A 13,168-nucleotide genomic window follows, 5' to 3' on the forward strand; every position below is an offset into this window, starting at 1 on the left:
CGAACAGGAAGTGACCCAGAAATGAACTAAAATCATGAGGAAGTGACCTAAAATCAACAGGACGTGATCTCGAAGGATGCTAAATCAACAGGAAGTGACCCAGAAATGCACTAAAACCATAAGGAAGTGACCCAAAATCAACAGGAAGTGCCCTTTAAGTACCCTAAAATTAACAGGAAGCGACCAATGAACAGGAAGTGACCTTTAAGTACCCTGAAATTAACAGGAAATGACCCAAAATCAACAGGACGTGATCTCGAAGGACACTAAATCAAAGGAAGGTGACCCAGAAATGCCCTAAAATTATGAGTAAGTGACCCAAAATCAACAGCAAGTGACCTTTAAGTACCCTAAAAGTAACCGGAAGCGACCAATGAAAAGGAAGTGACCGGGAAATGCCATGAAGTCATGAGGAAGTGACCTAAAATCAACAGGAAGTGCCCCAAAATCAATAGGAAGTGATGTGGAAGTACACTACAGGAAGTGTCCAAGAAATGCCCTAAAATTATGAAGAAATGACCCAAAATCAACAGGCAATGACTTTTTAGTACCCTAAAATGAACAGGAAGCGGCCAATGACCGGGAAGTGACCGGAATATGCCCTAAAATCAACAGGAAGTGACCTTTAAGTACCCTAAGATTAACAGGAAGTGACCCAAAATAAACAGGAAGCAACCTTTAAGTACCCTAAAATTAACAGGGAGCGCCCAATGAACAGGAAGTCCCTGGGGAATGCCCTAAACTCAACAGGAAGTGACCCAAAATCAAAAGGAAGTGATCTTGAGGTACACTAAATCACTAGGAAGTGACTGGGAAATGCCCTATAATCCTGAGGAAGTGACCCAAAATCATCAGCAAGTGACCATTAGTTACCCTAAACTTAACAGGAAGGAACCAATGAACAGGAAGTGACTGGGAAATGCTCTAAAATCAACAGGAAGTATTCAAGAAAATGACCTCATTGCCGGCTATTGACAACAACAGACATCATTTAACATGGGAGGACTGAACCAACGTCCATTCGCCCCCTCCCGGTCCAAATGGATTGGACATCCAGCGCTGTCAATGGCAGGCAACGAGTTACCTGTGAGAAAGTGAAATCCGAGGCCACCTCACCTCGCCAAAGACGTCCTCCTCCGGACTCCCGTCTAGGTCTCCGTTACTGGTGACGTCCGGGCTCCTCGGGTATTCCTCTGTCGTGGCGTCCTCCTGTAACCGGAGCGTGTACCAAAGTCCACTTGTTAGATAAAAGCTGCCATCTTGAGGACACATAAATATCGCTGAAAGCTTGTCTGGAGTCGGCGGCGTTAGCGACGAACGCTACCACCCTCCCACATCAAATGGATTGGATGTCTACTAGTGACCAACTCATTTAAACAGTTTTAATTTAGTTATGATCAATTTCATTTTTTGTTTTTTTCAATCATTAAAACTTTTTTTCAGTATAGAGTTGAAAAGTTTATTATTATCATTACGGTAAACGTGGCTATGATTCATGCTGAATGTTAAAATATTTGTTTTTAAGTCGAAATGTATTATTTACTCTCACGCTTTAGTTTTCAACCGCCAGTTGCCCTACCCAAGATGGCCGCCAGCTACGCACACCACTCTGAAAAACAGAGCTGTCGCCCTACCCAAGATGGCCGGCAGACAATGAGAATAATCGCTAGTACTGTATTTATCTTCTAAGTGGAAAATAATTGACAAATTCTGCCTAGAAACAAGTATACAATGCATGTGACAAACTCTGCCTGGCAACAGAGAGTTAATTGGATGACAAGGAAAGACATTTTCGATGTGTGATAAAGGCAGGCAGTCACCTGTGGGGCAAAAACTTTCCTTTGAGTGCAGTGTCATGTGACCAACGCATAAATATTTTAAGGGCTATTTGACGCCGGCTGGCAGAAAAAGAAGCACTTCGGAGATAAGAAGACTTCGCGTACAGCCATAAACTCCCTTTTAAATCATTGGCTGCCATCGACGGTGATAGCCAATGTATTTAACCTTTTATATTAACCACACAGTAATTCAATTACAAGACTGAAACCCATCAACAACCATGTTATGTTGATTTTGGGGTATTTCCATGTTACTTCCTATTCACTTCCTGTTAATTTTGAGTTATTTCCTGTTGTTTTCAGGGCATTTTTGTTGCTGCTGCGTCCATTTCTGTTGGTTTTGGATCACTTCCTTGTCATTTTAGGGTACTTGCAGGTCACTTCCTGTACATTTTGGATTATTTCAGGTTGATTTTGGGGCATTTCTGGGCCACTTCCTGTTGATTTTGGAGCATTTCTGGGTCACTTTTTGCTGGTTTTGGGTCACTTCCTGTTCATTTTGAGTCACTTCGTATTCGTTTTAGGGCATTTCTTGGTCACTTCCTATTGGTTTTGGGTCACTTTCTTGTTATTTTAGGGTAGTTATGGGTCACTTCCTGTACATTTTGGTTAATTTCATGTTGATTTTAGTGGACTTTTGGGCCACTTCCTGTTCATTGGTCATTTCCTGTTGATTTGGGGGCTTTTCTGGGTCACTTCCTGTTGGTTTTGGATCGCTTCCTGTTCATTTTGGGTCACTTTTTATTCATTTAGGGGCATTTCCAGGTCACTTCCTTGTCATTTTAGAGTACTTACGGGTCACCTTCTGTACATTTTGGTTAATTTCTTGATTTTAGTGGACTTTTGGGCCACTTCCTGTAGATTTTGGGCCTCCTCTGGGTCACTTCCTGATAATTTTGGGACACCTCTAGGTCACTTCCTGTACATTTTGGGGTATCTCAGGGTAACTTCATGTACATTTTGGATCAATGCATGTTGATTTTAGGGCATTTCCGGGTCACTTCCTGTTGGTTTTGGGTCACTTCCTGTAAATTTAGAATCAATTCCTGTTGATTTTGGGGCATTACTGGGTCACTTCCTTTTCATTTTGGGTCACTTCCTGTTCATTTTGGGTCACTTTGTATTCATTTTGGGACATTTCCGGGTGACTTTCTATTGTTTTTGGGTCACTTCCTAGTCATTTTAGGGTACTTACTGGTCACTTCCTTTACATTTTGGATCATTTAATGTTGATTTTAGGGCATTTCCGGGCCACTTTCAGTTCATTGGTGACTTCCTGTTGATTTTGGGGCATTTCCGGGTCACTTCCTGTTCATTTGGGGTCACTTTGTATTCATTTTGTAGCATTTCCGGGATACTTCCTGCACATGTTGGCGTATCTCTGGGTCACTTCTTGTACATGTTGGACCATTTCATGTTGATTTTAGGGCATTTCCTGTTCATTGGTCACTTCCTGTTAGTTTTGGGTCACTTCCTTGTAATTGTAGCGTGCTTAGCGAGGTCACTTCCTGAACATTTTGGGGTACCTCTGGGTCACTTGCTGTACATTTTGGATAGTTTCATGTTGATTTTGGGGCATTTCCGGGTCATTTCCTTGTAATTAATGGTACTTACTGATCACTTCCTGTACATTTTGGGGCATCTGGGTCATTTCCTGTACATTTTGGACCATTTCATGTTGATTTTTGGACAATTCTAGGTCACTTCCTGTTGGTTTTGGGTCACTTCCTTGCAATTTTGGAGTACTTACAGGTGACTTCCTCTACATTTTGGATCATTTCCTGATGATTTTAGGGTATCTCCGGGTCACTTCCTGTTCACTGGTCATTTCCTGTTGATTTCGGGTCATTTCCTGTTGGTTTCAGGGCATTTTGGGTCACTTGTTGCTGATGTGTCCATTTCTGTTGGGTTGCTTCTTTATAGTTCTGGGTACTTACGCGTCATTTCCTGTACATTTTGGGGTATGCCTGGGTCACTTCCTGTAAATTTTGGATCATTTAATGTTGATTTAGGGCATTTCTGGGTCACTTCCTGTTCATTTTGGATCATTCATGTTTATTTGAGGGCATTTCCGGGCCACTTCCCGTTCATTGGTCACTTCCTGTTGATTTTAGGACATTTCTAGGTCACTTCCTGCTGGTTTTAGGTCACTTCCTTGCAATTATAGAGTAGTTACACGTCACTTCCTGTACATTTTAGACCATTTCCTGTTGATCTTAAGGCATTTACGGGTCACTTCCTGTTCACTGGTCACTTCCTGTTGATTTCGGGTCATTTCCTGTTGGTTTCAGGGCATTTTTGAGTCACTTGTTGCTGATGTGTCCATTTCTGTTGGGTCGCTTCCTGATAGTTTTGGGTACTTACGACTCATTTCCTGTACATTTTGGGGTCTCCCTGGGTCACTTCCTATATATTTTGGATCATTTCATGTTCAAGTTGATTTTGGAGCATTTCTGGGTCACTTCCTGTACATCTTGGATCATTTCGTGTTGATTTTGGGGGATTTCCAGGTCACTTCCTATTGGTTTTGGGTCCTTTTGTATTGATTTTGGGGCATTTCCGGGTCACTTCCTGTTGGTCTTGAGTCTTTTCCTTGTAATTTTACAGTATTACGGGTCACTTCCTGTTCATTTTTGGGTTTTTCCAGGGCAATTATTGCTGCTACGTCCCTTTCTGTTGGTTTTGCGTCACTTCCAGAGGATTTTCTGTTGATTTTTGTCACTACCTGTTGGTTTCAGGGCATTTTTTGGTCACTTCTTTGATAACTCATTAGCTGCATCAATTCCATTTTGACAGGAAAGGGGTCGAATGAACGAATTTGACTGCGGACACAAAAGTGTGCCAAGTGTTACCCATTTTGGGGTATGTCAGTGTCACTTCCAGTACATTTTGGATCATTTCATGCTGATTATAGGGCATTTTAGAGCCATTTCCTGTTCATTGGGCACTTCCTGTTGATTTTGGGGGCACTTTTGGGTCACTTCCTGTTGGTTTTGGGGCATTTTCAGGTCACTTGTTGCTGCTGTGTCCCTTCCTGTTGGTTTCAGGCAATCTTAGGGTGACTTTTTTCATTTTTACAAGAAAGAAGTGAATGAACGAATCCGACTCTCCGATTTATTAACGCCAGTGTCAAAGTAAAAGCATGGCTAGCTAAATGTCACCTTTGCGCACATGACATCATTCTCAGGTTCCTCCGCTGCTTCCTCTATCTGGCTTCCTCCACCGTTTTCTACGTCTTCGCCTAGATGCACGTCCTCATCGCCGCTAAGCGACCGATCCTCCACGCTGTCTATTTCCACGTCGTACATCACGTTGTCCCCCGATGGCGGCAAAGGTGAGGGGTCGCCGTCGCGAGGGCTTTCGTCAGCTTCCGCACGAAGGCCCTCGTTGGAGGTCTTGCCCGATTCCGTGTCCAGATTACTCTCGGACATACCTGGGAAAGACGTTTACAGACAGGCGATTAAGAACGGCTTTGTACTGTATTCACAGTTTATATCAAATATAAGAAATCGGAGAATACAGGTCCTTGTAAAAGTATTCGGCCCCCTTGAATCTTGCAACCTTTCGCCACATTTCAGGCTTCAAACATGAAGATATGAAATTTAATTTTTTTGTCAAGAATCAACAACAAGTGGGACACAATCGTGAAGTGAAACAACATTTATTGGATCATTTAAACTTTTTTAACAAATAAAAAACTGAAAAGTGGGGCGTGCAATATTATTCGGCCCCTTTACTTTCAGTGCAGCAAAAGTTCAGTGAGGATCTCTGAATGATCCAATGTTGTCCTAAATGACCGATGATGATAAATAGAATCCACCTGTGTGTAATCAAGTCTCCGTATAAATGCACCTGCTCTGTGATAGTCTCAGGGTTCTGTTTAAAGTGCAGAGAGCATTATGAAAACCAAGGAACACACCAGGCAGGTCCGAAATACTGTTGTGGAGAAGTTTAAAGCCGGATTTGGATACAAAAAGATTTCCCAAGCTTTAAACATCTCAAGGAGCACTGTGCAAGCCATCATATTGAAATGGAAGGAGCATCAGACCACTGCAAATCTACCAAGACCTGGCCGTCCTTCCAAACAAGGAGAAAACTGATCAGAGATGCAGCCAAGAGGCTCATGATCACTCTGGATGAACTGCAGAGATCTACAGCTGAGGTGGGAGAGTCTGTCCACAGGACAACAATCAGTCGTACACTGCACAAATCTGGCCTTTATGGAAGAGTGGCAAGAAGAAAGCCATTTCTCAAAGATATCCATAAAAAGTCTGGTTTAAAGTTTGCCACAAGCCACCTGGGAGACACACCAAACATGTGGAAGAAGGTGCTCTGGTCAGATGAAACCAAAATGGAACTTTTTGGCCACAATGCAAAACGATATGTTTGGCGTAAAAGCAACACAGCTCGTCACCCTGAACACACCATCCCCACTGTCAAACATGGTGGTGGTTTGGGCCTGCTTTTCTTCAGCAGGGACAGGGAAGATGGTTAAAATTGATGCAGCCAAATACAGGAACATTCTGGAAGAAAACCTGTTGGTATCTGCACAAGACCTGAGACTGGGACGGAGATTTATCTTCCAACAGGACAATGATCCAAAACAAAGCCAAATCTACAATGGAATGGTTCAAAAATAAACATATCCAGGTGTTGGAATGGCCAAGTCAAAGTCCAGACCTGAATCCAATGGAGAATCTGTGGAAAGAGCTGAAGACTGCTGTTCACAAACACTCTCCATCCAACCTCACTGAGCTGGAGCTGTTTTGCAAGGAAGAATGGGCAAGAATGTCAGTCTCTCGATGTGCAAAACTGATAGAAACATACCCCAAGCCACTTGCAGCTGTAATTGGAGCAAAAGGTGGCGCTACAAAGTATTAACGCAAGGGGGCCGAATAATATTGCACGCCCCACTTTTCAGTTTTTTATTTGTTAAAAAAGTTGAAATTATCCAATAAATTTTGTTCCACTTCACGATTGTGTCCCACTTGTTGTTGATTCTTGACAAAAAATTAAAATTTTATATCTTTATGTTTGAAGCCTGAAATGTGGCGAAAGGTTGCAAGGTCCAAGGGGGCCGAATACTTTTGCAAGGCACTGTATTTACAGTATTTAATTATATGGGGCTTTGCCTTGCATGTTGATAGTATTGATGCCAATGTACTCCGATTCCATTGACGGCCATTGATCTCCAAATTTCCAATTTATTTTCAATGGCATAAAAAAAATCTATGTCACCAAATCAACAGGAAATGACGAGATATCAATATAACGCGTCCCCCAAATATCCCCGATTCCAATGACACATATAGAAGTCAATATCATTGACGGCCACGGACGTCCGAATTAACCATTCATTTCCAATGGCATGTACTTTGGTTAATGCCATTGACGGCTATGTATGTCGATTCTATTGATGCCAATGTACTTGGATTCCTTTGACGCATATGTAAGTCGATGCCATTGACGGCCATGGACGTCCAAATTTCTCATACATTTTCAATAGCAAAAAAAAAAAAAAAAAAAAAATCAATGTCCCCAAATCAACAGGAAATGACCAGATATCAATACAACGTGTCCCCCAAATGTCCCCGATTCCATTGACACATATGGAAGTCGATGCCATTGACGGCCATGGACGTCCAAATTTCTCATTCATTTTCAATGGCAAAAAAAAAAAACAAAAAAAAAAAAATCAATGTCCCCAAATCAACAGGAAACGACCAGATATCAACAGGACATGTGCCCCAAATGTCCCCAAATCAAGTGTCCTGATATCATTAGGACATGTCCCCCAAATGTCCCCGAATCAACAGGAAGTGACCTGATATGACTAGGAAATGTCCCCAAAACAACAGGAACGGACCTGATATGACCAGCACATGTCCCCAAATCAACAGGAAGTGACCTGATAATGTCCCTGAAATGTCCCCACTACAACCTGGGCAGTGCTAAGATCTGTATCTCCCCGCAGCAAAGCCCCATAGCAATTTCTCCAGAAGTTGCGGTTTTAGTTTTATATTTAGAAGGCATTTTTTATGACAGCCATAGTTTAAAAAAAAATGTTTTCCTTCCTGTGGCCAAAATACAAACCAATGAGTTTATCATCAGGAGACGTCCAATCCATTTGGAGTGGGAGTCTGTTAGCCCCCCCACTTCAAATGGATTGGACGTCCATCGCCGTCAATGGCAGACAATGAGTTAAATATTTCGATGCGTTAGCTACGCGAAGTAGAAAGTTAGGATTTCTGTTCGACAGGAAGTCAATCGATCAGGGAAGTGCAAAGTACAACACGTGAAAAATAAAATCAATAAGTTAAAAAAAAAAAAAATCAAGAGTTTGTTTCCCATGACGTAAACTTGGACTTGCTGTTGTTCCCCAAAACTTTGCAAATTTGGAAGTTTCAATGCTCACTTCCTGTTTTAGTCTTCAAAGTATAATACACATTAACCGAAACAACTTTCCCTTGTTACTTGTAGGTTTATTTTTGGCACAAGTCCGTTAACGTATACAATTTTTCGCCAACATACTACGTCATCACAGTCATGTCCAATTGTGCATTCATTTATAAACGCTTCAACATCATTCATGACCGCAATGTAGTCTATGTGTTTTTTTTCAAAGCAGTTGACGTCGCTTGCTAGCTGGTTTTGCTAACTGCTAGGCAAACCAGCTAAGCAAGTCTTCCTTTATCGTCCGTTACGGCCGAAAAGTACTCGTTTCTTCACGTTTTCCACAAAATAAAAAAGAAATGAGTGAACAGTTGATGGAGCGAGGGTTTTCAAATGAAAAATTAAAGTAGTTGACCGTACCTTGTCGAGTTAAGACCGTCGTGGCTAACTTTAGCAGATAGAACTAAAGTCCCAACCCGGGTTCGCGACGTCCGTGGAAGAGCAGTCAGGATCTTTTGAGTGCAAAAAATGGCAATTAAATGAACGTACAATAAAATGCGCCCAGGTGGACGGAACTTCGGACCCCGGAAAAAGTCATCAGCCGCAGAGGGGCGCCGCCGCGTTGTAAAACTATTTGTTGCCTGCCTGCGCTCTCCCCCTAGTGTTAAAATCCACCGCTTGCAACTTTGAGTCTTTCTTAGTTTTGATTTGACCATAAAGAGCGCCTTTGCTGAAATGTATGGAGGACCAGGAGTGCAAAAAATTCAATAAATAAATACACAATTAAATAAACAATTAAAAGTGTCATTAAAATGCTTCTATTTCGATATTTATTTATTCATTTCAATATTTATTTATTTCAATTTATATGCATTATTTTTTTATTTATTTCAATTCATATTTATTTCAATTTTATTTATGTTTCAATTTTTATTTATTTCCATTTATATTTATTTATTTCAATTTTTATTTGTTTATTTCAATTTATATTTATTTCTAAATTTATTTCGATTTTTATTTATTTCAATTTTTATTCATTTATTTCAATATTTATTAATTTATTTCAACTTTTATGTATTTATTTCAATTTTTATTTATTTATTTATTTAATAATTTTTTTATTTATTTCACTTTTTTTCATTCTTGCACTCTTGTTCCTCCAGAGGGAACAAGAGTGCCAGAATGAAATAAATAAAAAGTGAAATAAATAAATGTTGAAATAAATACATAAAAGTATAATTAAATATATAAATCTTGAAATAAATAGATAAAAATTGAAATAAATAAAAAATGAAATGAAAAACAAAACCTAAAATAAATAAATAAAATTTGAAATAAATGTTGAAATAAATATAAATTGCAATAAATAACTAAAAATCGAAATAAATGTTGAAATAAATAAATAAAAATGAAATAAAAAATATAAATTGAAATAAATAAATAAAATTTGAAATAAATATCAATGGAAATAAATAAATAAAAATTGAAATAAATGAATATAAATTAAAATAAATAAATAGAAATTGAAACAAATATTGAAATAAATAAATAAATAAATATTGAAATACAAGCATTTTAATGACACTTTTAATTATTTATTTGTGTATTTATTTATTGAATTTTGGCACTCCTGGTCCTCCATAGAAATGAAGTCTGCTGACACGTAATACAGTGAATCCTCGTTTTTCACTGTTAACATGGACCGCCCCCACCCGCGAAAATTGAAAATCCACGAAGTAGAGGCGCAGCTTATTTACATAAAATGTTGTGTTGTCATGTCCCCCCGCCCTAGACCCTGCGGCATGGGCAGGCATTCGGGGGCCGGGCCCGCCCTGACAGACTGCTGTGCCCGCCCTAGCTCGATTAGACTGTACTGTGTAATTTTTTAAAATCTTCCACAAAACACACGCACACACACAGAGGACGAACCCTCTTTTCATCTGATCTTGATCTGTCGTCATACAATTTAACCAATCTGAGCAGCGAACGAAGGCAATTTCTAGCCAATCAGAAATACCTGTCAAATTGTACGGTTTCGACGTAATTTGTACAAGTGAGCACTGAACTTTAAATGTGTACGCCGTATATTCAAAACCTGTACGTTTTTCGTGCATTATGTTTTTTTTTCTCCGGATTTTGTCACCGTTTCGGCAACGAGAGAATATGCGTTACTACGTTAGTTGAATGACGCGAGAAAAGTCAGAGACACTGAGAGCGAAGTGTTTGTTGTGACGCTGTTGCAAATGCGATGCTAGGCTAGGTGGCTCCAATATTACCTGACTGTAGCCGACAGCCTACAATCTACACGCCTAGATATCTCATGCATGTAAAACTACATGCGAAATGACAGACTCGGTGGCATTAGTAAACAGCCGCCATTTTAGAGCAGTACACTTCTCATAATGGCTCTGTTGTAGTGAACCTTCCTAGCGAACCTAAGTAACAGTTTTAAAACTTCCACATCCAAATGAAATAATAAATAAATGACTTCCAAACATAGCAAAGGTTATGTTTTTTTTGTTGTTTTTTTGAAAAAAAGAAGAAGACAAAAACATAAAAGGCAACACCAGTTACTTTGCCGAGTAACTTATTACTCATACATTCAGGTAACTGAGTTACTAACTCAATTACATTTTGGGAGAAGTAATTTGTAACTGTAATTATGTTGCATTTTAAAAGTAAGATTAAAAACTGGTCATAAAGATGAAGTCTGTAGAATGAAAAGTGACGAAAGCGGAGATTTTATTCTGCCAATTTGTTGCCGAACACAATTTGCCTGCAACTATTGCTGATCACTTCTCAAAAGAAATGTTCCCTGACTCAAAGATTGCATTGGTAAGTTTCAATTGACCTTTTTAATTCATAATTGGAAACACTAACAAACTACCTTCAAGTCAAACTGAATTGCGAGCTGAAGTGCAGCCATCAAGACATGATAGAAATTGCCAAAAGTGCTGCATACAATTATAACAAAAGTCACTTTTAATTTTAGTAATCGTGATGTAGCTTTAGATATTGATTGTTCTTAGGGCTGTCAAAATTATCGCGTTAACGGGCGGTAATTAATTTTTTTAATTAATCACGTTAAAATATTTGACGCATTTAACACACATGCCCCACTCAGACGGATTAAAATGACAGCAGTGTCATGTCCATTTGTTACTTGTTTTTTTGCTGTTTTGTCGCCCTCTGTTGGCGCTTGGGTGCGACTGATTTTATGGGTTTCAGCACCATGAGCATTGTGTAATTATTGACATCAACAATGGCGAGCTACTAGTTTTTCTTTTTGTTTGAAAATTTTACCAATTTTATTCAAACGAAAACATTTAGAGGGGTTTTAATATAAAATTTCTATAACTTGTACTCACATTTATCTTTTAAGAACTACAAGTCTTTCTATCCATGGATCGCTTTAACAGAATGTTGATAATGTTAATGTCATCTTGTTGATTTATTGATATAATCAACAATTACAGTACTTATGTACCGTATGTTGAATGTATATAGCCATCTTGTGTCTTATCTTTCCATTCCAACAATAATTTACAGAAAAATAGGGCATATTTTATAGATGGTTTGAATTGCGATTAATTACGATTAATTAATTTTTAAGCTGTGATTTACTCGATAAAAAAATTTAATCGTTTGACAGCCCTATTATTTACATTCGTAGCACCGCAATGCATGCTAGGAGGCAGGTTCTACGACAAGTGTTGACAGCAGGTGGCAGCACAGGTGGACTTTCTCCCTCAAGGGAGCAGTAATGGCCAAATGAAGCTTTGCAGCCAACTGATTCAAAGCTTCAGGGTGGTTCATTTGGTCTTAAAGTGCATGTGACACGAAAAAGCATGTTTATTTCATTATACACGCGGTATTTTATGCTCCTGAATGATATGGACCGCTTGGATGTGTGTGGAAGCGATCGCTATATTTATTTAGTTTTTTTAATCGCGCGCCATGAAAATGAGTGACTCCCGCCTTGGGTCTCGCATTGAGGAGGAGGGCGCTGTGACGTGTACGGATGAAGGCGTCCTCTTCACTTTCCAACCATACTGTTGTGTATGAGGACTAAGAATTCAGCTGATTTTGCGGATTAATGCGTTTATTTTTCTCATCACGCCAGCCAAACGGCTGCAGAAAAATCTTGCTGTATGAGGGAGAGGCGTTTCAAAAGGTTCCCATTCACCGTGGATATTGGCCAAAACAAGCCCGACTACTGTGGGACCACTGGCCTTACGAGGAAGTGAGTAAACATTTTGTTTTGTATTATGTCAAATACGAATACAGCGATTACAAAGTAAACACTACAAACTTTCTTTAAATAAAGGATTACTTACGTTTGATCATTGATAGGCATGTAAAAAGCTCTCCTCGTGCACATTAGCTGCACAACAACTGCAGCCGCCCTCCTCCGGGGAACAAGCTGTAAATTGCTCTCCGCCGGGCGGTTTGCCGGTCCGCGAAGACAATCAACAACCCAGTCGTCATGTCAAATAATAGGGGCTAGTTATGTGTGATTTTCCGCTTCGAAGACTTTGAAACATCTCTCGGTTCGGGTTAGCATGTCGGCTAGCTGTCGCGCCTCTTGGTTTGTTTACATTCTCCAAAGCCGGGGATGGGAAATTACATATGTCCGATTTAGGTATCATAAAATATCGTTCGGGAGGTGCGACAGTAAAGGTGAAGTCGACAGTTTTGACCATTATGGAGTCATTTTGCCATGTTGTCCTGAATAAGTGCATTTTTATGATTTCATATTCCATTTAGCACAAGACTGTGACCATGCCATTTATTTAGCAATTGGGGAAAACACTTGGATAAAAAGAATATCCTGTAAAAATATTGAAGAGACAGAAACAATGACATTTTGCAGCGCTCTTCGTTGCATTTTCCTCGTTGTGAATCGTTCCCTCTCGAAGGGCCGACTGGTCCTTCTC

General features: G+C 39.7%; 1 protein-coding gene across 1 annotated transcript in view; it reads right to left on the bottom strand.

Annotated features, from left to right (window-relative positions):
- Positions 1 to 8,842, bottom strand: part of arfip1 (ADP-ribosylation factor interacting protein 1 (arfaptin 1)) — a 31,997-nt gene extending 23,155 nt beyond the window's left edge. The window contains exons 1-3 of the mRNA XM_057844527.1: positions 8,652 to 8,842; positions 5,000 to 5,271; positions 1,117 to 1,209 (exon numbers count right to left, since the gene is read on the bottom strand). Coding sequence (XP_057700510.1) covers positions 1,117 to 1,209; positions 5,000 to 5,269 — 363 coding nt within the window. The 5' untranslated portion in view covers positions 5,270 to 5,271; positions 8,652 to 8,842. The remainder of the gene's footprint in view (positions 1 to 1,116; positions 1,210 to 4,999; positions 5,272 to 8,651) is intronic.
- Between the last annotated feature and the right edge of the window lie 4,326 nt (positions 8,843 to 13,168).

Source organism: Corythoichthys intestinalis, chromosome 8, assembly GCF_030265065.1.
Source record: "Corythoichthys intestinalis isolate RoL2023-P3 chromosome 8, ASM3026506v1, whole genome shotgun sequence".
Classification (NCBI taxonomy): Eukaryota; Metazoa; Chordata; class Actinopteri; order Syngnathiformes; family Syngnathidae; genus Corythoichthys; species Corythoichthys intestinalis.